This window comes from Streptopelia decaocto, assembly GCF_964273445.1.
Source record: "Streptopelia decaocto genome assembly, contig: HAP1_SCAFFOLD_1273, whole genome shotgun sequence".
NCBI lineage: Eukaryota > Metazoa > Chordata > Aves > Columbiformes > Columbidae > Streptopelia > Streptopelia decaocto.
This window is the reverse complement of record NW_028117327.1, coordinates 13,898-40,941: the sequence shown is the minus strand read 5'-3', so window position 1 is coordinate 40,941 and position 27,044 is coordinate 13,898. Positions and strand designations below refer to the sequence as shown.

Below are 27,044 nucleotides of genomic sequence, written 5' to 3'. Positions count from 1 at the left end.
GGGGGGCGCGTTATTCAGCGTTTTTCTGACAGGAAAACGCGGCCGCGCGCGGCGCCGCCCCCCCCCGGTTTATTTCCCCTCTAAAAAAACACATTTTAAGGTTTTTTTAGTGGAATTAATGAAATTAAAGCGGTTTTTAAGGGTTTATTTTTTTAATTAGCGCGGCGCCCCCCCCCCGGGGGCGGGAAAGCGAAGGACCCCAGCGGGACAAGATGGCGGCGGGCCGCCCCGCGCGCTGCCTGATGGGCGCGCTCAGGCACCGCGCTGGACACCCCCGTGAGGAGAAAGGGGGGGGGGGGGGGGGCTTCCGGGTAGCCAAGCGCGCAACCAACCCTGCTCGCCCCGAAGCCACGCCCCCACCGCGCTCTCCGCCAATGGCGCTTGGCGCGGCGGGCGGGGAGTGGGCGCGGCCTCGGGTGGGGGGGCGATCTACGCAAGCTGCGTTGCGCCGCGCACGCCGCCGCCTTGTTCTCGCGCCCCGCGCCGGGGGTGTCGAGGCCTTAAAGGAAAAACCCCTCCCCCCCCTTTCCCCCCTTTCCCCCCCCTCCCTTCCCCCCCCCCCCCCCAAAAAGGCGCCGGGGGGGGACACGGCCCCTCCCCCTCCGGAGACCCCGCCCCCACCACAGGTAAGGAGGGGGGGGGTGGGAGCGACCCCCCCGTAACGCGCGGATGGACCCGCCCGGGGGAGGGGGCGGGGCCCCAGTTGGGCTCTTACTGGGCTCCCAGTTCCCCTTATATTGGGATCCAGTTCCCCCAGTTTAACTCTTAATGGGCTCCCAGTTCCCTTATAGTGAGATCCCAGTTTAACTCTTAATGGGCTCCCAGTTCCCCTTATAGTGAGATCCCAGTTTAACTCTTAATGGGCTCCCAGTTCCCCTTATAGTGAGATCCCAGTTCCCCCAGTTTAACTCTTAATGGGCTCCCAGTTCCCCTTATAGTGAGATCCCAGTTCCCCCAGTTGGGCTCTTAATGGGCTCCCAGTTCCCCTTATACTGGGCTCCCAGTTTGGCTCTTACTGGGCTCCCAGTTCCCCCAGTTTGGCTCTTATTGGGCTCCCAGTGTCCCCAGTTTAACTCTTACTGGCTCCAGTGTCCCCAGTTTAACTCTTACTGGCTCCAGTGTCCCCAGTTTAACTCTTACTGGCTCCAGTGTCCCCAGTTTAACTCTTACTGGCTCCAGTGTCCCCAGTTTAACTCTTACTGGCTCCAGTGTCCCCAGTTTAACTCTTACTGGCTCCAGTGTCCCCAGTTTGGCTCCTACAGGTTTGGGGGCAAATTTAGGGGGTCAAATTTGGGCACAATTAACCCGTTTCCTGCTCTTTTCTCTCCCCGCAGCCCAAGCTCCGCCCCCCCGGGGCTCCGCCCCCTCGACGGCTCCACCCCCGCGAGGCTCCGCCCCCCTCCGCTGCCTCTTAAAGGGCCCGCGCCCCCGTTCCAAGATGGCCGACCCCATCATGGACCTTTTCGACGACCCCGCCCTGTTCGACCTCGACCCCCTGAGCGACGACACCTTCGCCCCGCCCCCCCCGGCCCCCCCGCCCCCCCCCGAGCCCCAAAACCCCCCGAGCCCCCCCCAGAACCCGCCGGCCCCGCCCCCGCCCGAGCCCTCCCCCCTCAGCCAGGGAAACCCCTTCATGGGCGTGGCCGCCGCGCTGCCCCTCCCCCCCGTGACCTCCGCGGCCCCGCCCCCTCCCAAAATCGTCATCCTCAAAGCCCCGCCCCCGGGCGGCGGGGCGGCGGCCGGCGGGAACCAATCGGGCGCCGGGAAGGCGCCGCTGGCCAAAGTTCTGCCCGGCAACGCCCAGATCCGCCCCGTGGCGGCCACGCCCAGCCCCGGGGGCGGGGCCGCGGGGGCCACGCCCACCCCGGCGGCCGCCCTGCAGCGATTGGTCGGGCCCGGCCGCGCCGTGAAGCAGTTGGTGCTGCAGCCCGTGAAGGCGGGAGGAGGGGGCGGGGCCGCGGGCAAGGGGGGCGTGGCCTTGGCGCCCCAGCAGGTGAGGGGGCGGGGCTGTGGGGTGGGTGGGGCCAAGGGAGGGGTGAGGGGACTCAAGGGGGTGGGGTCAATGGGTGGGTGGGGTCAAGTGGTGGGTGGAGTCAAGGGTTAAAGGGGGCGGGAACAAGGGGTGGGTTGGGTTGAAAGGGTATGGGGGTGGGGTCAAGGGGTAGGTGGGGTCAATGGGCGTGGTCAAGGGGTGGGCGGGGTTAAGGGGTTTATGGGGTGGGGTCAATGGGTGGGTGGGGTCGAAGGTGGGTGTGGTCAAGGGTTGAAGGGGCGGGGACAAGGGGTGGGTGGGGTCAAGGGGGTATGGGGGCGGGGTCAAGGGGGGGATAAAAGGGGGTGTGGCCAATGGGCGTGGTCAAGGGGTGGGGGTCAAGGGGGCGGGGCCTCAGCGGCCATTGTGGCTGGGTGGGCGTGGCCCTCATTGGTCCTGACCCCGCCCCCCCCCCCCCGTCTCCCATAGGCCGACTCGAAGCGCATCACCCTGGTCCTGCAGCAGCCCGCGGGGGGCGGGGCCAGCGCAGGCTCCGCCCCCGGCCCCGCCCAGCGCCACGTGGTCCTGGGGGGGCTGCCCGGCAAGATCGTGCTGCAGGGCCACCAATTGGCCGCCCTCGGCCAATCGAAAGCCGCCCCCGGGCAGGCCAAGGTGGTCACCATCCAATTGCAGGTGCAGCCGCCCCCGGGCGCGCCCCAGGGGGCGGGGCCCAAGGTGCAGGTGCTCCAATCGGCGCCCGCGGGGGGCGGGGCCCCGGCCGTGGGCGTGGCCTCGGTGGTGGGGCCGGGACAGAGGGTGACGGTGCCGCTCAAGGTGGTGCTGCAGCCGCAGGTGAGGGCGGGGCCATTGGGGGGCGGGGCCATGGGGGGTGGGGCCAGGGGGCGGGGCCACGGGGGCGGGGACTGAGGTCTGGGGGTTGGTTGGGTTGGGCCTGATCCTGGGCTTGGTTGGACCCAACTCTTGGTCCTGGTTGAGCCCAATGTTGGTCTTGGTTGGGTCCAACTCTTGGTCTTGGTTGGACCCAACTATTGGTTGGACCCAAGTCTTGGTTGGACCCAACACTTAGTCTGGGTTGGTTGGACCCAAGTCTTGGTTGGATCCAATATTAGTCCTGGTTGGATCCAACTCTTGGTCTTGGTTGGTTAGACCCAGGTTTTGGTTGGGCCCAACTCTTGGGCTTGGTTGGGCCTGATTCTGGGCTTAGTTGGACCCAACACTTGGACTTGGTTGGTTGGATCCAATATTACTCATGGTTGCACCCAACTCTTGGTCCTGGTTGGGCCCAAGTCTTGGTTGGATCCAATATTAGTCTTGGTTGGGTCCAACTCTTGATCTTGGTTGGTTAGACCCAAGTTTTGGTTGGACCAGAGTCCTTGTTGGACCCAACTCTTGGTCCTGGTTGGACCCCAGTCTTGGTTGGATCCAACTCTTGGTCCTGGTTGGATCCAATATTAGTCATGGTTGGGTCCAACTCTTGGTCTTGGTTGGTTGGACCCAACTCTTGGTTGGACCCAAGTCTTGGTCCTGGTTGGGCCCAAGTCTTGGTTGGATCCAATATTAGTCTTGGTTGGGTCCAACTCTTGATCTTGGTTGGTTAGACCCAAGTTTTGGTTGGACCAGAGTCCTGGTTGGACCCAACTCTTGGTCCTGGTTGGACCCCAGTCTTGGTTGGATCCAATATTAGTCTTGGTTGGATCCAACTCTTGGTCCTGGTTGGATCCAATATTAGTCATGGTTGGATCCAACTCTTGGTCTTGGTTGGTTGGACCCAACTCTTGCTTGGACCCAACAGTTGGTCTTGGTTGGACCCAAGTCCTGGTTGGACCCAAGTCTTGGTGTTGGTTGGTTGGACCCAAGTCTTGGTCTTGGCTGGACTGAAGTCCTGGTTGGACCCAACTCTTGGTCTTGGTTGGTTGGAGCCAACTATTGGCTGGACCCAAGTCTTGGCTGGACCCAACTCTTGGTCCTGGTTGGTTGGACCCAAGTCCTGGTTGGATCCAACTCTTGGTCTTGGTTGGACCCAAGTCTTGGTTGGATCCAAGTATTGGTTGGATCCAATATTAGTCATGGTTGCACCCAACTCTTGGTCTTGGATGGTTGGAGCCAAGTCTTGGTTGGGTCCAACTCTTGGTCTTGGTTGGTTGGAGCCAAGTCTTGGTTGGGTCCAACTCTTGGTCTTGGCTGGTTGGATCCAAGTCTTGGTTGGATCCAATATTAGTCTTGGTTGGGTCCAACTCTTGGTCTTGGTCGGTTGGCCCCACCCCTTGGTGTTGGTTGGTTGGCCCAACTCTTGGTCTTGGTTGGTTGGACCCAACTCTTGGTTGGATCCAATATTAGTCTTGGTTGGGTCCACCTCCTGGTGTTGGTTGGTTGCCCCACCTCTTGCTGTTGGTTGGTTGGCCCCACCCCTTGGTGTTGGTGGCCCCGCCTCTCGGCTGGCCCCGCCCACCTCCGCCATGTCTCCCGCAGGCCGGCTCGTCGCAGGCGTCGTCGCCGGGGCTGTCGGTGGTGAAGGTGCTGACGTCCCCCGAGGGCGCCGCGCTGGCGCCCCCCGCCGCGCCGCCCGCCGCCCGCGGCCCCTCGGACGAGACGCGCAAGCTGGACCACCAGAAGAAGCAGGAGAAGGCCAACCGCATCGTGGCCGAGGCCATCGCGCGCGCCCGCGCCCGCGGCGAGCAGAACATCCCGCGCGTGCTCAACGAGGACGAGCTGCCCCACGTGCGGCCCGACGACGACGCCGAGCGCCGGCGCCGCCGCAAGGGCGAGCACCGCGCCGCAGCGGGCAAGGAGGAGAAGGCGCGCAAGGGCAAGGGCCAGGGCCGCAGCAAGGGCCGCAGCAAGCCCAGGTGAGATGGGGGGCAATGGGGGTGGTGGGCGCCCAACCGTGGTCTTGGTTACCCAACTGTGGTCTTGGTTACCCAACCGTGGTCTTGGTTACCCAACCGTGGTCTTGGTTGCCCAACTGTGGTCTTGGTTGCCCAACTATGGTCTTGGTTACCCAACTATGGTCTTGGTTACCCAACTATGGTCTTGGTTACCCAACTGTGGTCTTGGTTACCCAACTATGGTCTTGGTTGCCCAACTGTGGTCTTGGTTACCCAACTGTGGTCTTGGTCGCCCAACTGTGGTCTTGGTCGCCCAACTGTGGTCTTGGTCGCCCAACTGTGGTCTTGGTCGCCCAACTGTGGTCTTGGTCGCCCAACTGTGGTCTTGGTTGCCCAACTGTGGTCTTGGTTGCCCAACTGTGGTCTTGGTCACCCAACTATGGTCTTGGTTACCCAACCGTGGTCTTGGTTGCCCAACTGTGGTCTTGGTTACCCAACTGTGGTCATGGTTGCCCAACCGTGGTCATGGTTGCCCAACCGTGGTCATGGTTGCCCAACCGTGGTGTTCGTTACCCAACTGTGGTGTTCGTTACCCAACTGTGGTCATGGTTGCCTAACCGAGGTCATGGTTGCCCAGCTGTGATCATGGTTGCCCAACCACAGTCTTAGTTACCCAACCGTGGTCATGGTTGCCCAACCGTGGTCGTGGTTGCCCAACCGTGGTCATGGTTGCCCAACCGTGGTCGTGGTTGCCCAACCGTGGTCGTGGTTGCCCAACCGTGGTCATGGTCACCCAACCGTAGTGTTCGTTATCCAACCATGCCCATGGATACCCAACCGTGGTCATGGTCACCCAACCATGGTGGTTATTAGCCAACCGTGGTGGTTATTAGCCAACCATGGTCTCCATTACCCAACCATGGTGGTTATTAGCCAACCGTGGTCATGGTCACCCAACTGTGGTGGTTATTAGCCAACCATGGTCTTCATTACCCAACCATGGTGGTTATTAGCCAACCGTGGTCATGGTCACCCAACCATGGTGTTCGCTGCCCAACCGTGGTGTTCGTTATCCAACCACGGTCATGGTCGCCCAACCGAGGTCTTTGTTACCCAACCTTGGCCTTCGTTACCCGACCGCAGTCTTTATTACCCAACCATGGTCATAGTCGTCCAACCATGGTTGTTATTAGCCAACCGTGGTCGTTATTAGCCAACCATGGTGATTGTTACCCAACCATGGTCATGGTCACCCAACTGTGGTCGTTATTAGCCAGCTGTGGTCGTTCTTAGCCAACCGTGGTCTTTATTAGCCAACCGTGGTTGTCATTAGTCAACCGTGGTCATGGTCACCCAACCACGGTCTTCCTCACCCAACCACGGTCTTCCTCACCCAACCATGGTCTTCCTCACCCAACCATGGTCTTCCTCACCCAACCATGGTCGTCACCACCCCCCGTGCTCCATCTCCCCCAGCACCATCACGCCGGTGGTCGGCAAGAAGCGCAAGCGCAACGCCTCCTCCGACACCTCGGACGCCGAGCTGCTCCCGGCGCCGTCGCCGCGCCAGGAGGAGGAGACCAGCGTCCAGGTACCCACCGGGGCGGCGGGGCGGACATCATGGCTGTCCCCCCGGCGCCAACCGTGGCTCCGTCGTCCCCCCAGAAGCGCCGCTCCAACCGGCAGGTGAAGCGCAAGAAGTACACGGAGGACCTGGACATCAAGATCACGGACGACGAGGAGGACGAGGAGCTGGACGTGACGGGGCCCGTGCGGGCGGAGCCGCCGCCGCCGCCGCCCGAGCACGAGGGCGAGACGCTGCCCTCCATGCAGTTCTTTGTGGTGAGCGCCATGTTCGGCTCATTTGTGGTGGTGGGACCCCATATTTTGTTGTTATTCTGTGGTGGGACCCCGTATTTGGTTCATTCGTTGTGGTGGGACCCCATATTTTGTTGTTATTTTATGGTGGGACCCCATATTTGGTTCATTCGTTGTGGTGGGACTCCATATTTGGTTCATTTTGAGTGGTGGGACTCCATATTTCGTTGTTATTCTATGGTGGGACCCCATATTTAGTTCATTCTCTATGGTTGGGTGCCATATTTCATTGTTATCTTATGGTAGAACTTCATATTTGGTTCATTTTCTATGGTGGGACCCCATATTTAGTTCATTTTCTATGGTCAGATGCCATATTTAGTTCATTCTCTATGGACAGGCGCCATATTTGTTTCATTCTCTATGCTCAGACACCATATTCAGTTCATTCTCTATGGTCGAACGCCATATTTGATTCATATTCTATAGTTCGATTCTATATTTGTTTCATTCTCTATGCTCAGACTCCGTATTTTCATGGTTATTTTGAGCCAGAAATTGGTGTTTTCCTGATTTTAAGGGCAAAATGCCCCATTTCCTTAATTATTTTGAGGTAGAACTCCACATTTGGTCAATTTTTGGTGGCGGGTCTCCCTGTTTCCTTCATTTTCTGTGGTAAAACTTCACGTTTTCTTCGTTTTCTGTGGTAAAACTTCACGTTTTCTTGATTTTGTGTGGTAAAGTTCCACATTTTCATCATTTTTTGTGGTAAACTTTAAGTTTTCTAGATTTTCTGTGGTAGGATTCCACATTTCCTTAATTATTTTTGTGGTAGAACTCCACATTTGGTCAATTTTTGGTGGCAGGTTGCCCTATTTTCTTGATTTTCCGTGGAAAAACTTCACGTTTTCTTAATTTTCTGAGGTAAAACTTTGTATTTTTTTCATTTTCTGTGGTGGGATTCCCCATTTTCTTAATTCTTTTGAGGTAAAACTCCGCATTTGGTCAATTTTTGGTGGTGGGTCTTCCTATTTCCTTCATTTTCTGAGGTAAAACTTCACAATTTCTTCATTTCCTGTGGTAAAATCCCACATTCTATTCATTTTTTTGAGGTAAAACTCCCTATTTTCTCTATTTTCTGTGGTAAAATTCCCCTTTCTATTGATATTTTTGAGGTAAAACGTCACATTTTTCTCATTTTCCGTGGTAAATTTCCACATTTTATTGATATCTTTGAGGTAAAACTCCCTATTTTCTCTATTTCCTGTGGTAAAATTCTCCATTCTATTTATATTTTTGAAGTAAAACTTCACATTTTTTTCATTTCCTGTGGTAAATTTCCACATTTTATTGATATTTTTGAGGTAAAACGTCACATTTTCTTCATTACCTGTGGTAAAATTCCCATTCTATTGATATTTTTGAGGTAAAACTTCACATTTTCCTCATTTTCCTTGGTAAATTTCCACACTTTATTGATATTTTTGAGGCAAAACTCCCCATTTTCTCAATTTCTTCTGGTAAACCCCCCGTTCCGTTGATATTTTTGAGGAAAAACCCCACATTCTCTTCACGTTTCCGCCTCCCCGCTCCCCATTTTGTCGCCGTTTTGGGGCAAAACTCCCCACTTTTGGGTTTCCGTGCCCGCCGCTCCCGATTTTCACGTTTTGGGGGCGCCGGGCGCCGTTTTCAGCACGTTTCTCCCCATTTTGGCGCAGGAGAACCCCAGCGAGGAGGACGCGGCCATTGTGGACAAGGTCCTGGCCATGCGGGTGGTGAAGAAGGAGGTGAGCGCCTTTCCCGCCGCTTTTTTGGGCCGTTTTGCCCCTTTTTAACCACTTTCCCCTCTCTTCCCACAGCTCCCGTCGGGACAATTCACCGAATCCGAGGAGTTTTTCGTCAAATATAAAAATTAGTAAGTGACGGGGGGGGTCGGCGCCACCCAACCACTCTTAGGCCTTAAACCCGACCTTTCCAACCTCGTTTTGGGGCGAAAACCCCAATTTCCCTGCTTTTTCGAGGGCAAAATGGCGGCCAACACCTTCCCGCCTCGTTTTGAGGCGCAAACGACCCAAAATTCCCCTTTTTCGCCATTTTTCCTCTCAAAATTGAGCACAAACCCCCTTTTCCGCGTCATTTGGGGGGTGGAAATGCTGTTAAACCACCTCAATCGCCCCATTTTTGGGGCAAAAAGCAGCTAAAACCTCATTTTCCCACTTGTTTTGTGTGGCGAAAAGATGGCGGGAAACCCCATTTTTAAGCGAAAATGAGGGAAAAAGGTGTTTTTGTGCAGAATTTTAGGCGGGAAAATGGCATAAAACACCTTTTTCACCTCATTGTGCGGTCACAAAGTTGTTAAACCTTTTCCCGCCTTTTTTTTGGGGAGGGGAAAACCATTTTTCTGTCACTTTGCAGGACAAAACGATGGGAAACCTGTTTTTGAGGCAAAAATAGCTATTTTTAAACAGTTTTAAGGCGCAAAACGCCATAAAGCTGCTTTTCACCCCATTTCGAGCCGCTAAACGCATCACTCGCCCCCTTTTTGGGCCAAAAAGCGGGAAAATCCGCTTTATTGTCAATTTTTGGCGCCGAATCCGTTTCGCTTCATTTTTGCCATAAAAACGGCGAAAATCCCTTTCCCTCCTCGTTTTTGGGGCAAAACGCGCGGAAAACGCGTTTCCCGTTTAATTTTGGGGACAAAACGGCGTTTAAGGCGCTTTTTGTATCGTATTTTTGGGGTTAAAACACCGGAAATGGGTGTCAAAGTGCTTTCCCGCCGCGCCGCGTTTCTGAGGTAAAAACGGCGGGAAACGGCGTTTCCCGCGCAAATCCTGAGGTAAAATTGCCGCGATTTTGGACGTTTTTGTGATTTTCGTGCGTTTTTGCCCAAAATCGCCGCTTTTTGCCCCAAAACGCAGCTCGTACCTGCACTGCGAATGGGCCACCATCGCCCAGCTGGAGAAGGACAAGAGGATCCACCAGAAACTCAAGCGTTTCAAGACCAAAATGACCCAAATGCGGCATTTTTTCCACGAGGTACCAACCCGGGGCGGGTTTTGGGGTGAAATCCGGGCTTTTTGGTTAAAAACGTCGATGTTTGTGGTTAAAGGACGAGGAGCCGTTCAACCCCGACTACGTGGAGGTCGATCGCATCCTGGACGAGTCGCACGGCGTCGATAAGGACAATGGCGAGGTGGGGACCCCAAAACCGCCGCTTTTCACCCCAAAAACAACACTTACCCGCCCAGAACTTGCTTTTCTCGGCCTAAAAACGACGTTTTTTGGGCCAAAAACGACGCGATTTGGGCCCAAAACGACTCATCGGGGGCCAAAGTGACGGGTCGGGCTGAAAAGTTGGGGCTGTCGGGTCAGGAAATGACGGGTTTTGGGCCAAAAAAAGACGCGTTTTGGGTCAAAATGAACGTTGGGGGCCAAACGTGAGGGGTTTTTTTTGGAGAAAAACCCGTATTTTGGGTCAAACTTGAGGTTTCTTGGGTCAAACTTGACGTTTCTTGGGCCAAAAACCCCATTTCTTGGGCCAAACTTGACATATTTTGTGTCAAACTTGATGTATTTTGTCCAGACTTGTGTTTTTTTAGGTCAAACTTGACGTTTCTTGGTCCAAAACCCTCAATTTTTGGGCCAAACTTGACGTATTTTAGTCGAACCTTGACATATTTGGGTCAAACTTGGCATATTTTGTTCCAAAAACTCCATTTCTTGGGCCCAACTTGGTGTATTTTGTTCTAATCTTGACATATTTTGGGTCCAAACTTGACATATTTGGATCAACCTTGACGTATTTTGGCCCAACCTTGACATATTTTGGCCCAAGCTTATCATATTTTGGGTCAACCTTGACATACTTAGGTCCAACCTTGACATATTTTGGGTCAACCTTGACATATTTTGGGTCAACCTTGACATATTTTGGGTCAACCTTGACATACTTAAGCCCAACCTTGACGTTTCTCGGGTCAACCTTGACGTATTTTGGGTCAACCTTGACGTATTTTGGGTCAACCTTGACGTATTTTGGGTCAACCTTGACGTATTTTGGGTCAATCTTGACATATTTAGGCCTAACCTTGACATATTTTGGGTCAACCTTGACATATTTAGGTCCAATCTTCATGTATTTTGGGTCAATCTTCATGTATTTTGGGTCAGTCTTCATGTATTTTGGGTCAATCTTGACATTTCTCAGGTCGATCTTGACGTATTTTGGACCAACCTTGACGTATTTTGGCCCAACCTTGATGTATTTTGGGTTAATCTTGACATATTTTGGCTCAACCTTGATGTATTTTAGTCCAAACTTGACGTATTTTGGCCCAACCTTGACATATTTTGGCCCAACCTTGACATATTTTGGGTCAACCTTGACATATTTTGGTCCAATCTTGACATATTTTGGGTCAACCTTGACATATTTTGGTCCAATCTTGACATATTTTGGGTCAACCTTGACGTTTCTCGGTCCAATCTTGACATTTCTTGGTCCAACCTTGACGTATTTTGGGTCAACCTTGACGTTTCTTGGGTCGATCTTGCCGTTTCTCGGGTCGTTCTTGCCACATTTCCCCCTTTTTGGGCTGAAACGCCGCGTTTTCGTCCACCGTCAGCCCGTGGTGTACTACCTGGTGAAGTGGTGCTCGCTGCCCTACGAGGACAGCACGTGGGAGCTGCAGGAGGACGTGGACGAGGCCAAGATCGCCGAGTTCCGCCGCATCCAGGCGCGCCGCCCAGAGCCCAAGCGCCTGGTCAGTCCCAAAACCCCCGTTTTTCGCCCCAAAACCGGGGCGGCCGCTCAGGGGTGTCGTTGTGTCGCAGCCGCGGCCGCAGGCCGGAGCGTGGAGCAAACTGGAGGCGTCGCGCCAGTACAAGAACCACAACCGGCTGCGCGAGTACCAGCTGGAGGGCGTCAACTGGCTGCTCTTCAACTGGTACAACAGGTGGGAAACGCACTTTTGGGGGCATTTCTGCCTTTTTGGACATTTCAGGGCTTTGGGGCCTTTTTTTCCCCCCATTTTCCCCCATCTTCCCTTGTTCCTCCGCCATTTTCCCCCCATTTTCCCGCCATTTTCCCCCCTTTCTTCCCCACTTTCCCCCATTTTCCCGCCATTTTCCCCCATCTTCTCTCATCCCTCCGCCATTTCTTCCCTTTCTCCGCCATTTTCCCCCCATTTCCCCCCATTTTTAACCATTTTCCCCCCATTTCTCCCTCACTTTTAACCATTTTCCCCCCATTTCTCCCATCTTCCCTCATCCCTCCACCATCTTCCCTCGTCCCTCCGCCATCTTCCCTTGTTCCTCCCCCATTTTCCCCCCATTTTCCCGCCATTTTCCCCCCATTTTCCCCCCATTTCCCCCATCTTCCCTCGTCCCTCCGCCATCTTCCCGCCATTTCCCCAACTTTCTCCGCCATTTTCCCCCCATTTTCCCCCATTTTTCCCCCATTTCCCCCATCTTCCCTCATCCCTCCGCCATCTTCCCGCCATTTCCCCCCTTTCTCCGCCATTTCCCCCCATTTCCCCCCCATTTTTAACCATTTTCCCCCCATTCCTCCCTCACTTTTAACCGTTTTCCCCCCATTTCCCCCATCTTCCCTCGTTCCTCCGCCATCTTCCCGCCATTTCCCCGCTTTGTCCGCCATTTTCCCCCCATTTTTAACCATTTTCCCCCCATTCCCCCCATCTTCCCTTGTCCCTCCGCCATCTTCCCGCCATTTCCCCCCTTTCTCTGCCATTTTCCCCCCATTTCTCCCTCACTTTTAACCATTTTCCCCCATTTCTCCCAACTTCCCTCATCCCTCCGCCATCTTCCCGCCATTTCCCCCCCTTTGTCCGCCATTTTCCCCCCATTTCCCCCCCATTCTCCCTCATTTCCCCCCATTTCTAACCATTGCCCCCTCTCCACCCCTGCAGGCAGAACTGCATCCTGGCGGACGAGATGGGGCTGGGCAAGACCATCCAGTCCATCGCGTTCCTGCAGGAGGTTCACGGCGCCGGGCTGCGCGGGCCCTTCCTGGTCATCGCGCCGCTCTCCACCATCACCAACTGGGAGCGCGAGTTCAACACCTGGACGCCCATGAACTGCATCGTGTACCACGGCAGCCTGGCCTCGCGGCAGATGATCCAGCAGTACGAGATGTACTGCAAGGACGCGCGGGTGAGGCGTCAGAATTACCTCAAAAACCGCAAAATTTGAGGTTGGAGGCATCAAAATTACCTCAAAAACGTCAAAATTTGAGGTTGGAGGCATCAAAATTACCTCAAAAACATCAAAATTTGAGGTTGGAGGTATCAAAGTTACCTCAGAAACGTCAAAATTTGAGGTTGGAGGCATCAAAATTACCTCAGGAATGTTGAATTTGGGGGTTGGAGGCCTCGAAATTACCTCAAAAATGTCAAAATTTGAGGTTGGAGGTATCAAAGTTACCTCAGAAACGTCAAAATTTGAGGTTGGAGGCATCAAAATTACCTCAAAAACGTCAAAATTTTAGGTTGGAGGAATCAAAATTTCCTCAAGTCAAAATTTGAGGTTGGAGGCATCAAAGTTACCTCAGAAACGTCAAAATTTGAGGTTGGAGGCATCAAAGTTACCTCAATAATTTTAAATTAGAGGTTGGAGATGTCAAAATTACTTCAAAAACGTCAAAATTTGGGGTTGGAGGCCTCAAAATTACCTCAAAAACAAAATTTGGGGGTTGGAGGTATCAAAATTACCTCAGAAACATCAAAATTTGAGGGTAGAGGTATCAAAGTTACCTCAGAAACGTCAAAATTTGAGGTTGGAGGCATCAAAGTTACCTCAATAATTTTAAATTACACATTGGAGGTGTCAAATTTCCTCAAAACGTCAAAATTTGAGGTTGGAGGCATCAAAATTTCCTCAAGTCAAAATTTGAGGTTGGAGGCATCAAAATTACCTCAGGAATGTTGAATTTGGAGCTTGAAGCTCTCAAAGTTACCTCAAAAACATCAAAATTTGAGGTTGGAGGCATCAAAATTACCTCAAGAATGTTGAATTTGGAGGTTGGAGGCATCAAAGATATCTCAAGAATGTTAAATTTGGAGGTTGGAGGCCTCAAAGTTACCTCAAAAACATAAAATTTGGGGGTTGGAGGTCTCAAAATTACCTCAAAAACATCAAAATTTGACGTTGGAGGCCTCGAAATTACCTCAAGAACTTCAGGTTTGTAGGTGGGCGGCCTCAAAATTATCTCCAAAACATCAACGTTTGAGCTTAGAGATCTCAAAACCATCTCAAAACTGGCAAAATTTGGAGGTTGGACGCATCAAGATCACCTCAAAACCATCAAATTTTGAGGTTGGAGGCCTCAAAATCATCTCAAGAACCTCAAATTTTGAGGCGTCCAACCTCAAAACCACCTGAAAAACCCCAAATTTGGGGGTTGGACGGAAGCGGAACCCGCGGTTCAACGTGGCGCTTGCTGAGGGCGCCGCCATGTTGTCCCCGCCGCCATGTTGTCCCCGCCGCCATGTTGTGCCCGCCACCATGTTGTCCCCGCCGCAGGGCCGCCTGATCCCCGGCGCCTACAAGTTCGACGCGCTGATCACGACGTTCGAGATGATCCTGTCGGACTGCCCGGAGCTGCGGGAGATCGAGTGGCGCTGCGTCATCATCGACGAGGCGCACCGCCTCAAGAACCGCAACTGCAAGCTGCTCGACAGCCTCAAGCACATGGACCTGGTGAGGGGTGGCGGCCATGGCGCCATTCGGGGTCCTGGAGCCGGGGGGTGGTGTCCGTGATCCAATATGGCGGCGCCTGGGGAGGTTGGGTGGCGTCCATGATCCAATATGGCGGCGCCTGGGGAGGTTGGGTGGCGTCCATGATCCAATATGGCGGCGCCTGGGGAGGTTGGGTGGCGTCCATGATCCAATATGGCGGCGCCTGGGGAGGTTTGAGGTAAATTGTCTGAATTCTGAGGTAAATTTTAGTGATTTTTGAGGTAAATTGAATTTTGAGGTGAATTGTGGTGATTCTGAGGTAAATTCTCTCAATTTTGAGGTAAATTCTGGTGATTCTGAGGTAAACTCAATTTTGAGGTAAATTCTGATGATTCTGAGGTGAATTTCCTCAGTTTTGAGGTAAATTTTAGTGACTTTGAGGTAAATTGGATTTTGAGGTAAATTGTCTCAATTCTGAGGTAAATTGTAACGATTCTGATGTAAACTCTCTCAATTCTGAGGTAAATTGTCTCAGTTTTGAGGGAAATTTTAGTGATTCTGAGGTAAATTCAATTTTGAGGTGAATTCTGATGATTCTGAGGTAAATTCTCTCAATTTTGAGGTAAATTTTAGTGACTTTGAGGTAAATTCGATTTTGAGGTAAATTTTCTCAATTCTGAGGTAAATTGTCTCAGTTTTGAGATAAATTTTAGTGATTCTGAGGTAAATTCAATTTTGAGGTAAATTCTGATGATTCTGAGATAAATTGTCTCAATTTTGAGGTAAATTTTAGAGATTTTGAGGTAAATTAAATTTTGAGGTGAATTGTGGTGATTTTGAGGTAAATTCTGGCGATTCTGAGGTAAATTGTCTCACTTTTGAGGTAAATCCGCCATGGGATGGTCCTGAAGGGCCACGTTGGGTTCTTGGTGACACCTGGAGACGTGGGGCCCATGGGACGGTCTCAGGACGCCATCTTGGTGGCATCTGGGGAGGTTTGGAGCCATGGGGTGGCTCAATGATCCATCATGGTGGCATCTGGAGATGTTGGGCCCATGGGATGGTCTCAATGGTCCATCATGGTGGCACCTGGAGATGGTTCGCCATGTTCCTCACCCCATGGGGTGGTCTCAATGGTCCATCATGGTGGCACCTGGAGATGGTTCGCCATGTTCCTCACCCCGCGGGCTGGTCCCCAAGGTCCGTATGGATCGTGTCCCACCCCCCTGCTGACGTTGTCCCCCCGTTGTCCCCCCAGGAGCACAAGGTCCTCCTGACGGGCACCCCGCTGCAGAACACGGTGGAGGAGCTCTTCAGCCTCCTCCACTTCCTGGAGCCGTCGCAGTTCCCCTCCGAGGCCGAGTTCCTCAAGGACTTCGGGGACCTCAAGACCGAGGAGCAGGTGAGGAGATCCGTGGGGGCCACCAGAAGGTCCATGGACCATCCGGGACCTTCTCACGGTCGAGGTTCTGCTGGGAACCTGAGGTTCTCCAAGGTTCTCCAGATCATCTGGGGCCTCCTGGAGCTCCAGAACCTTCCCCGGACACCTGGGTCCCCCCCATAGACCCCATAAGTCCTTGTTATGACCCTCCTTGTCATGTGGATCTTCTCCCTTTTGAGGTTCTCCAGAACATCTGGGGCCTCCTGGAGCTCCAGAACCTTCCCCGGACGCCTGGGTCCCCCTGTAGACCCCATAAGTCCTTATTACGACTCCCCTTGTGGTCGCATGGACCTTCTCGCTGTTGAGGTTCTCCAGGATGTCCAAGGTTCTCCAGACCATCTGGGGCCTCCTGGAGCTCCAGAACCTTCCCCGGACGCCTGGGTCCCCGCTAACCCTCATCCCCCCCGGTCCCACCACCAGGTCCAGAAGCTCCAGGCCATCCTGAAGCCCATGATGCTCCGGCGCCTGAAGGAGGACGTGGAGAAGAACTTGGCGCCCAAGCAAGAGACCATCATCGAGGTGGAGCTGACCAACATCCAGAAGAAGTACTACCGCGCCATCTTGGAGAAGAACTTCTCCTTCCTGTCCAAGGGCGCCGGGCACACCAACATGCCCAACCTGCTCAACACCATGATGGAGCTGCGCAAGTGCTGCAACCACCCCTACCTCATCAACGGTGAGCGCGGCGGCCATGCCGGGGCGGACAACGCGAGCTCCTGGAGGATGGTTTGGGGTCAATGAGGAGCTTTTTGGTGCATCTACGGGGGGGTTTGGTGGTCCTGGACAAGCTTTGGGTCAATGGGGTGATGGAGAAAGTTCCTCACCACATCTCCATGGGGTTTGATGGTCCTGAGACCTCGTTTTGGTTGAGTTTCTCCTCAGAAGGTCTCTTGACCACCAGGAGAAGCTTCTAGAGAAGTTTTGGGTCAATGTGATGATGGAGAAGGGTCCTCACCACATCTCCAATGGGGTTTGATGGTCGTCTGGCCCCATGTTGGTCAAGTTTCTCCTCAGAAGGTCTGTTGACCACCAGGAGAACCTTCTGGAGAAGCAGAACCTTCTGAAGAACCTTCTAGAGAAGTTTTGGGTCAATGTGGTGATGGAGAAGGTTCCTCACCACATCTCCATGGGGTTTGATGGATGTTTGGCCCCATTTTAGCCAAGTTTCTCCTCAGAATTTGTGGAGAACCGTCCATTGAATTAAACATGATGATGGAGAAGGTTCCTCACCACATCTTCATGGGGTTTGATGGTCGTTTGGCCTCATTTTGGCCAAGTTTCTCCTCAAAATGTTGTGGAGAACCATCCATTGAGTTCAACGTGGTGATGGAGAAGGTTCCTCACCACATCTCACGGGGTTCGATGGTCGCCTGGCCCCGTTTTGGCCGTGTTTCTCCTCAGAAGGTCCCGTTTCCCCCCACAGGCGCCGAGGAGAAGATCCTGTCCGAGTTCCGCGACTCGTGTCCCCACCACGTGCCCCCCGACTTCCACCTGCAGGCCATGGTCCGCTCGGCCGGCAAGCTGGTCCTCATCGACAAGCTCCTCCCCAAACTCAAGGCCGGCGGCCATAAGGTCCTCATCTTCTCCCAGATGGTGCGCTGCCTGGACATCCTGGAGGACTACCTCATCCAGAAGAGGTGGGCACGGCGGCGCCTCCAGGAGAACCTTCTGGAGAGGTTTGGGGTCAATGTGGTGATGGAGAAGGTTCCTCACCACATCTCCATGGGGTTTGATGGTTGTTTGGCCTCATTTAGCCAAGTTTCTTCTCAGAATGTTGTGGAGAACCACCCATTGAGTTCAATATAATGATGGAGAAGGTTCCTCACCACATCTCATGGGGTTTGATGGTTGTTTGGCCTCATTGTGGTTGAGTTTCTCCTCAGAATGTTGTGGAGAACCACCCATTGAGTTCAATGTGATGATGGAGAAGGTTCCTCACCACATCTCCATGGGGTTTGATGGTTGTTTGGCCTCATTTAGCCAAGTTTCTCCTCAGAATGTTGTGGAGAACCACCCATTGAGTTCAATATGACAATGGAGAAGGTTCCTCACCACATCTCATGGGGTTTGATGGTTGTTTGGCCTCATTGTGGTTGAGTTTCTCCTCAGAATCTTTCGGAGAACCACCCATTGAGTTCAATATGACGATGGAGAAGGTTCCTCACCACATCTCATGGGGTTTGATGGTTGTTTGGCCTCATTGTGGTTGATTTTCCTCTCAGAATGTTGTGGAGAACCACCCATTGAGTTGAACGTGGTGATGGAGGAGGTTCCTCACCACATCTCCACGGGGTTTGATGGTTGTTTGGCCTCATTGTGGTTGAGTTTCTCCTCAGAATGTTGTGGAGAACCACCCATTGAGTTCAATGTGACAATAGAGAAGGTTCCTCACCACATCTCCACGGGGTTTGATGGTTGTTTGGCCTCATTGTGGTTGAGTTTCTCCTCAGAATGTTGTGGAGAACCACCCATTGAGTTCAATGTGATGATGGAGAAGGTTCCTCACCACATCTCCATGGGGTTTGATAGTTGTTTGGCCTCATTTAGCCAAGTTTCTCCTCAGAATGTTGTGGAGAACCACCCACTGAGTTCAATATGACCATGGAGAAGGTTCCTCACCACATCTCCATGGGGTTTGATGGTTGTTTGGCCTCATTGTGGTTGAGTTTCTCCTCAGAATCTTCTGGAGAACCACCCATTGAGTTCAAGGTGGTGATGGAGAAGGTTCCTCACCACATCCCCGTGGGGTTTGATGCCCCTTGTACCTCATTTTGGTTGAGTTTCTCCTCAGAAGGTCTCCTGACCACCAGGAGAACCTTCTGGAGAAGTTTTGGGTCAATATGATGATGGAGAAGGTTCCTCACCACTTCTCCGTGGGGTTTGATGGTTGTTTGGCCTCATTTAGCCCATGTTTCTCCTCAGAATGTTGTGGAGAACCACCCATTGAGTTCAAGATAATGATGGAGAATGTTCCTAACCACATGTCCATGGGGTTTGATGGTTGTTTGGCCTCATTGTGGTTGAGTTTCTCCTCAGAATGTTGTGGAGAACCACCCATTGAGTTCAATGTGATGATGGAGAAGGTTCCTCACCACATCTCCATGGGGTTTGATGGTTGTTTGGCCTCATTTAGCCAAGTTTCTCCTCAGAATGTTGTGGAGAACCACCCATTGAGTTCAATATGACAATGGAGAAGGTTCCTCACCACATCTCATGGGGTTTGATGGTTGTTTGGCCTCATTGTGGTTGAGTTTCTCTTCAGAATCTTTCGGAGAACCACCCATTGAGTTCAATATGATGGTGGAGAAGGTTCCTCACCACATCTCCATGGTGTTTGATGCTCCTCAAGTCTCATTTAGGCCAAGTTTCTCCTCAGAAATTGTGGAGAACCACCCATTGAGTTCAATATGATGATGGAGAAGGTTCCTCGCCACATCTCCATGGGGTTTGATGGTTGTTTGGCCTCATTGTGGTTGAGTTTCTCCTCAGAATCTTTCGGAGAACCACCCATTGAGTTCAATGTGATGATGGAGAAGGTTCCTCACCACATCTCCATGGGGTTTGATGGTTGTTTGGCCTCATTTAGCCAAGTTTCTCCTCAGAAATTGTGGAGAACCACCCATTGAGTTCAATATGACAATGGAGAAGGTTCCTCACCACATCTCATGGGGTTTGATGGTTGTTTGGCCTCATTGTGGTTGAATTTCTCCTCAGAATCTTTCGGAGAACCACCTATTGAGTTCAATATGATGGTGGAGAAGGTTCCTCACCACATCTCCATGGTGTTTGATGCTCCTCAAGTCTCATTTAGGCCAAGTTTCTCCTCAGAAATTGTGGAGAACCACCCATTGAGTTCAATATGATGATGGAGAAGGTTCCTCACCACATCTCCATGGGGTTTGATGGTTGTTTGGCCTCATTTTGGTTGAGTTTCTCCTCAGAATCTTTCAGAGAACCACCCATTGAGTTGAACGTGGTGATGGAGAAGGTTCCTCACCACATCTCATGGGGTTTGATGGTTGTTTGTCCTCATTGTGGTTGAGTTTCTCCTCAGAATCTTTCAGAGAACCACCCATTGAGTTCAATATGACCATGGAGAAGCTTCCTCACCACATCTCGCGGGGTTTTGCAGGTACCTGTACGAGCGCATCGACGGGCGCGTGCGCGGCAACCTGCGGCAGGCGGCCATCGACCGCTTCAGCAAGGCGGACTCGGACCGCTTCGTGTTCCTGCTGTGCACGCGCGCCGGGGGGCTGGGCATCAACCTCACGGCCGCCGACACCTGCATCATCTTCGACTCCGACTGGAACCCCCAGAACGACCTGCAGGTGGGTGGACATCTTGGGGACCTTTTTTTGGGCCGTTCTTTTGGGTTTTGGAAGCTCTTGGGTGCTCTTTGTCTTCCCAGGTTGGGTTTGACCAACCACAATGACATTTGTAGGTGGTTTGAGATGTTTGTAGATGTTCTTCAACGTTCTTGGATGTTCTTCCTCTTCCCAACTGTGGTTTGACCAACCACAGTGACATTTTTAGATGTTTTTAGGTGTTTTCAGATGTTCTTCAGCATTCTTAGATGTTCTTCATCTTCCCAACTGTGGTTTGACCAACCACAGTGACATTTTTAGACGTTTTTAGACGTTTTTAGATGTTTTCACATGTTCTTCAATGTTCTTGGATGTTCTTCGTCTTCCCAACTGTAGTTTGACCAACCACAGTGACATTTTTAGACGTTTTTAGACGTTTTTAGGTGTTTTCAGATGTTCTTCAACGTTCTTGGATGTTCTTCGTCTTCCCAACTGTAGTTTGACCAACCACAATGACATTTTTAGATGTTTTTAGACGTTTTTACGTGTTTTCAGATGTTCTTCAATGTTCTTGGATGTTCTTCGTCTTCCCAACTGTGGTTTGACCAACCACAATGACATTTTTAGGGGTTTTTAGGTGTTTTCAGATGTTCTTCAACATTATCGGATGTTCTTCCTCTTCCCAACCATAGTTTGCCCAACCCCGATGACGTTTTGAGGTGTTTTCAGCCGTTTTTCGACCGTTTTTGGACGTTCTTCCTCTTCCCAACCATAGTTTGCCCAACCACGATGACATTTTGAGGCGTTTTCAGCCGCTTTTCGACCGTTTTTGGACGTTCTTCCTCTTCCCAACCGTAGTTTGCCCAACCACGATGACGTTTTGAGGCGTTTTCAGCCGTTTTTCAACCGTTTTTGGACGTTTGTCCTCTTCCCAACCATAGTTTGCCCAACCACGATGACTTTTGAGGCGTTTTCAGCCGCTTTTCGACCGTTTTTGGACGTTCTTCCTCTTCCCAACTGTAGTTTGCCCAACCCCGATGACGTTTTGAGGCGTTTTCAGCCGTTTTTCGACCGTTTTTGGACGTTCTTCCTCTTCCCAACTGTAGTTTGCCCAACCACGATGACGTTTTGAGGCATTTTCAGCCGTTTTTGGACGTTCTTCTTGTTCCCAACCATAGTTTGCCCAACCCCGATGACGTTTTGAGGTGTTTTCAGCCGTTTTTTGACCGTTTTGGGGGCGTTTTTGGGCGTTTTTGGGCGTTTTGGGGGCGTTTTGGGGCGTTTTTGGGGCGTTTTGGGGCGTTTTTGGGCGTTTTGGGGGGTGCGTGACCGCGGCGCCGTCCCCGCAGGCCCAGGCGCGCTGCCACCGCATCGGGCAGAGCAAGGCGGTCAAGGTCTACCGGCTCATCACCCGCAACTCGTACGAGCGCGAGATGTTCGACAAGGCCAGCCTGAAGCTGGGCCTGGACAAGGCCGTGCTGCAGTCCATGAGCGGCCGCGAGGGCAACATCGCGGGGGTGAGGACACGGGGGCCGCGGGGAGACGGGGTGGGGGGCGTCGGGTTGGGGTTCCACCCAGGAACTGGGGCTGGGGGTCGTTGGGTTGAGGTTCTCCAACAGATTTGGGGTTTCAAGACCATTGGGTTGAGGTTCTACAACAAAATTGGGGTTTTAAGACCATTGGGTTGAGGTTCTACAAGGAAATTGGGTCTGGGGGTCGTTGAGTTGAGGTTCTACAGGAGAAATGGGTCTGGGGGTTGTTGGGTTGAGGTTCTACAAGAGAAACGGGTCTTGGAGACCTTTGGGTTGAGGTTCTACAGCAAATTTGGGGTTTTAAGATCATTGTGTTGAAGTTCCTCAAGGAAACTGGGTCTTTAAGAGCTTTGGGTTGGGGTTCTCCACCAAATATGGGTCTCGGGGCCCATTGGGTTGAGGTTCTCCACCAAATTTTGGTTTCCAGACCATTGGGTTGAGGTTCCTCAAGGAAATTGGGTCTGGGGGTCATTGGGTTGAGGTTCTCCACCAGCATTGGGTCTTGGAGACCATTGGGTTGAGGTTCCTCAACCAAATTGGGGTTTTAAGACCTTTGGGTTGAGGTTCCTCAAGCAAATTGGGTCTTGGGGACCATTGGGTTGAGGTTCTACAAGAGAAACGGGTCTTGGGGACCTTTGGGTTGAGATTCCTCAACCAAATTGGGGTTTTAAGACCTTTGGGTTGAGGTTCCTCAAGCAAATTGGGTCTTGGAGACCTTTGGGTTGAGGTTCTACACTAAGTTTGGGTTTCAAGACCATTGGGTTGAGGTTCCTCAAGCAAATTGGGTCTTGGGGACCATTGGGTTGAGGTTCTCCACCAAATTTGGGTTTCAAGAGCATTAGGTTGAGGTTCCTCAAGCAAATTGGGTCTTGGAGACCATTGGGTTGAGGTTCTACAAGAGAAACGGGTCTTGGGGACCTTTGGGTTGAGATTCCTCAACCAAATTGGGGTTTTAAGACCATTGGGTTGAGGTTCCTCAAGCAAATTGGGTCTCGGGGCCCATTGGGTTGAGGTTCTCCACCAAGTTTGGGTTTCAAGAGCATTAGGTTGAGGTTCCTCAAGCAAATTGGGTCTTGGAGACCATTGGGTTGAGGTTCTACAAGAGAAACGGGTCTTGGGGACCTTTGGGTTGAGATTCCTCAACCAAATTGGGGTTTTAAGACCTTTGGGTTGAGGTTCCTCAAGCAAATTGGGTCTTGGGGCCCATTGGGTTGAGGTTCTCCACTAAGTTTGGGTTTCAAGACCTTTGGGTTGAGGTTCCTCAACCAAATTGGGTCTTTCAGAGCTTTGGGTTGGGGTTCTCCACCACATTTGGGGCCCACGGGGCCGGGTTCTCAGCGCGGGTCGCGTCCCGCCCCAGATCCAGCAGTTCTCCAAGAAGGAGATCGAGGACCTGCTGCGCAAAGGCGCCTACGCCGCCATCATGGACGAGGACGACGAGGGCTCCAAGTTCTGCGAGGAGGACATCGACCAGATCCTGCTGCGCCGCACCACCACCATCACCATCGAGAGCGAGGGCAAGGGCTCCACCTTCGCCAAGGTGACCGCGGGGTCCCCGCCGGCCGCGCCGACGCCGCCGCGGTGGCCGCGCGGCAACGACGCCTCGTTGTCCCCACCAGGCCAGCTTCGTGGCGTCCGAGAACCGCAGCGACATCGCGCTGGACGACCCCAACTTCTGGCAGAAGTGGGCCAAGAAGGCCGACCTGGACCTGGACACGCTCAACAGCAAGGTGGGCTGGTGGGACGCTCGTGGGTGTCCCATGGTGGTGGGTGCTCATGGTTGGTGGGTGCTCATGGTTGGTGGGTGCTCATGGTTGTCTCCATGGTGGTGGGTGCTCATGGTTGTCCCATGGGGTGGTGGGACACTCGTGGTTGTCCCATGGGGTGGTGGGTGCTCATGGTTGGTGGCTGCTCATGGTTGTCTTCATGGTGGTGGGTCACTCATGGTTGTCTCCCATGGGGTGGTGGGTGCTCATGGTTGTCCCATGGGGTGGTGGGTGCTCATGGTTGTCCCATGGTGGTGGGTGCTCATGGTTGTCTTCATGGTGGTGGGTGCTCATGGTTGGTGGGTGCTCATGGTTGTCCCATGGGGTGGTGGGTGCTCATGGTTGTCCCATGGGGTGGTGGGACACTCATGGTTGGTGGGTGCTCATGGTTGTCCCATGGGGTGGTGGGACACTCATGGTTGTTGGGACACTCATGGTTGTCCCATGGGGTGGTGGGACACTCATGGTTGTCCCCATGGGGTGGTGGGTGCTCATGGTTGTCCCATGGGGTGGTGGGACACTCATGGTTGTCCCATGGTGGTGGGTGCTCATGGTTGGTGGGTGCTCATGGTTGTCCCATGGGGTGGTGGGTGCTCATGGTTGGTGGGTGCTCATGGTTGTCCCATGGGGTAGAGTCATGGGGTGGTGGGACACTCATGGTTGTCCCCATGGGGTGGTGGGCACTCCTGGTTGTCCCATGGTGGTGGGTGCTCATGGTTGGTGGCTGCTCATGGTTGTCCCATGGGGTGGTGGGACACTCATGGTTGTCCCATGGGGTGGTGGGTGCTCATGGTTGTCCCCATGGGGTGGTGGACACTCATGGTTGTCCCATGGGGTGGTGGGTGCTCATGGTTGGTGGGTGCTCATGGTTGTCCCATGGCCTGGTGGGACACTCATGGTTGTCCCATGGCCTGGTGGGACACTCATGGTTGTCCCATGGGGTGGTGGGTGCTCATGGTTGTCCCCATGGGGTGGTGGGCACTCATGGTTGTCCCATGGGGTGGTGGGTGCTCATGGTTGTCCCCATGGGGTGGTGGGACACTCATGGTTGTCCCATGGTGGTTGGTGCTCATGGTTGGTGGGTGCTCATGGTTGGTGGGTGCTCATGGTTGTCCCATGGGGTGGTGGGTGCTCATGGTTGTCCCATGGTGGTGGGTGCTCATGGTTGGTGGGTGCTCATGGTTGTCCCATGGGGTGGTGGGACACTCATGGCTGTTGGGACACTCATGGTTTTCTCATAGGGTGGTGGGTGCTCATGGTTGGTGGGACACTCATGGTTGTCCCATGGGGTGGTGGCCCCGCCGTTGTCCCATGGTGGTGGCCCCACCGTTGTCCCACGTGGTGGGTCCCACGGCGGTTGTCCCCACGCAGAACACGCTGGTGATCGACACGCCGCGCGTGCGCAAGCAGACGCGCCACTTCAGCACCCTGCGCGACGACGACCTGGTGGAGTTCTCGGACCTGGACAGCGAGGACGAGGAGAAGCCGCGCGCGCGCCGGCAGCCCGTCCTGCAGACGCCCTACGGACGGACGGACTGCTTCCGCGTGGAGAGGCACCTGCTGGTCTACGGGTAGGGGGCGCCCGCCACAAGAACCTCCACATCTCTGGTGGACACCAAGAGATGGTTCTTGGTGGGCAAACAAGACCTGAGATGGTTCTTGATGGAGAAATGGACCTGAGATGGGTCTTGATGGAGAAACAAGAGTAGATCTGGGTCTACGTGTGTTTGGGTGGCCACCACAAGAAGAAGCTCCAAATGGTCTCCAGTGGCCACCAGGAGATGGTTCTTGGTGGGACAATAAGACCTGAGATCGTTCTTGGTGGGGAAACAAGAGTAGATCCATGTCTATGTGTGTTTTGGTGGCCACCATGAGGAGAACCTCAAGATCTTCTCCAGTGGCCACCAGGAGATGGTTCTTGATGGGTAAACAAGAGCAGATGCAGGTCAGCATGTGTTTGGGTGGCCACCAAAAGGAGAAGCTCAAGATCTTCTCCAGTGGCCACCAGGAGATGGTTCTTGATTGGGAACCAAGACCTGAGATGGTTCTTGGTGGGGAACCGAGACCTGAGATGTTTCTTGGTGGAGAAACGAGCAGATCCAGGTCTACGTGTGTTTGGGTGGCCACCAAAAGGAGAAGCTCGAGATCTTCTCCTGTGGCCACCAGGAGATGGTTCTTGATGGGGAAATAAGAGCTGAGATGGGCCAAGAGCTCAAGATCTTCTCTGGTGGCCACCAGGAGGTGGTTCTTGGTGGGGAAACAAGAGGAGATCCAGGTCTACATGTGTTTGGGTGGCCACCAAAAGGAGAAGCTCAAGATCTTCTCTGGTGGCCACCAGGAGATGGTTCTTGATGGGGAAACAAGAGCTGAGATGGTTCTTGGTGGGGAAACGAGTAGATCCAGGTCTATGTGTGTTTTGGTGGCCACCATGAGGAGAAGCTCAATATCTTCTCTGGTGGCCACCAGGAGATGGTTCTTGATGGGGAAACAAGAGCTGAGATGGTTCTTGGTGGGACAATAAGACCTGGGATGGTTCTTGATGGGGCAACAAGAGCAGATCCAGGTCTCCGTGTGTTCTGGTGGCCAGAGCCCGTTGGTGGCCACCCATGGACCTTCTCCATCTCCCCCCCGCTGGCCCCCACGACCCCGTTCTTGGTGTCCCCACGCCGGGGGGGCTCAGGAGACCCCACCCCACGTCCGTTTGTCCCCGCCCACAGGTGGGGCCGCTGGCGGGAGATCCTGTCGCACGGGCGCTTCAAGCGGCGCCTGTCGGAGCGCGACGTGGAGAGCATCTGCAGGGCCATCCTGGTGTTCTGCCTGCTGCACTACCGCGGCGACCCCGGCGTCAAGAGCTTCATCTGGGACCTCATCAGCCCGCCCGAGAACGGCCGCGCGCGGCACCTGCTCAACCACGCCGGTGAGACGGGCGCTTCTGCCTCCGAACCCTCCTGAGATGCCACCTTGGCCACTCGTAGTCCTTATTGTCCTTCTTTTGCTCCTTTTTGTCTGTTTTTTGTTCCTTTTTCTCCTTTTCTGCTCATTTTCCACCTTCTCCGAACCCTCCTGAGATGCCACCTTGACCACTCATGGTCCTTATTGTCCATTTCTTGCTCCTTATTCTCCTTTTCTGCTCATTTTCCCCCTTCTCCGAACCCTCCTGAGATGCCACCTTGACCACTCTTGGTCCTTCTCGTCCTTCTTTTGCTAATTTTTGGCCTTTTTTGATCATTTTCCACCTTCTCCGAACCCTCCTGAGATGCCATCTTGATCACTCTTGGTCTTTCTTGTCCTTTTCTTGCTCCTTTTTACCCTTTTCTTGCTCCTTTTTGTCCTTTTCTGCTCATTTTCCACCTTCTCCAAACCCTCCTGAGATGCCACCTTGACTGGTCTTGCTCCTTATTGTCCTTTTCTTGTTCCTTTTTGTCCTTTTCTGCTCATTTCCCTCCTTCTCCGAACCCACCTGAGATGCCACCTTGACCATTCTCGCTCCTTTTTATCCTCTTTTTGCTCCTTTTTGTCCTTTTCTGCTGCTTTTCTTCCTCTTCTGAACCCTCCTGAGATGCCACCTTGACCACTCTTGGTCCTTCTTGTCCTTTTCTTGCTCCTTTTTGTCTGTTTTTTGTTCCTTTTTGTCCTTTTCTGCTCATTTTCCCCCTCTCCGAACCCTCCC

At 53.1% G+C, this 27,044-nt stretch overlaps 1 protein-coding gene across 1 annotated transcript in view; it reads left to right on the top strand.

Moving 5' to 3' along the window:
* Window positions 1–1,333: 1,333 nt before the first annotated feature.
* The window catches only part of CHD8 (chromodomain helicase DNA binding protein 8), a gene marked incomplete at its 3' end in the record, with an annotated part of 39,603 nt that continues 13,892 nt past the window's right edge, over window positions 1,334–27,044 (top strand). The window contains exons 1-22 of the mRNA XM_082076484.1: window positions 1,334–1,993; window positions 2,462–2,824; window positions 4,463–4,839; window positions 6,295–6,409; window positions 6,484–6,660; window positions 8,355–8,423; window positions 8,496–8,551; window positions 9,555–9,672; window positions 9,746–9,829; window positions 11,262–11,399; window positions 11,470–11,591; window positions 12,564–12,807; window positions 14,176–14,352; window positions 15,590–15,733; window positions 16,193–16,448; window positions 17,196–17,409; window positions 19,905–20,100; window positions 21,426–21,593; window positions 22,969–23,148; window positions 23,228–23,338; window positions 24,746–24,945; window positions 26,092–26,291. Of these exons, the coding sequence (XP_081932610.1) occupies window positions 1,439–1,993; window positions 2,462–2,824; window positions 4,463–4,839; window positions 6,295–6,409; window positions 6,484–6,660; window positions 8,355–8,423; window positions 8,496–8,551; window positions 9,555–9,672; window positions 9,746–9,829; window positions 11,262–11,399; window positions 11,470–11,591; window positions 12,564–12,807; window positions 14,176–14,352; window positions 15,590–15,733; window positions 16,193–16,448; window positions 17,196–17,409; window positions 19,905–20,100; window positions 21,426–21,593; window positions 22,969–23,148; window positions 23,228–23,338; window positions 24,746–24,945; window positions 26,092–26,291 (4,264 nt within the window). The remainder of the gene's footprint in view (window positions 1,994–2,461; window positions 2,825–4,462; window positions 4,840–6,294; window positions 6,410–6,483; window positions 6,661–8,354; window positions 8,424–8,495; window positions 8,552–9,554; window positions 9,673–9,745; window positions 9,830–11,261; window positions 11,400–11,469; window positions 11,592–12,563; window positions 12,808–14,175; window positions 14,353–15,589; window positions 15,734–16,192; window positions 16,449–17,195; window positions 17,410–19,904; window positions 20,101–21,425; window positions 21,594–22,968; window positions 23,149–23,227; window positions 23,339–24,745; window positions 24,946–26,091; window positions 26,292–27,044) is intronic.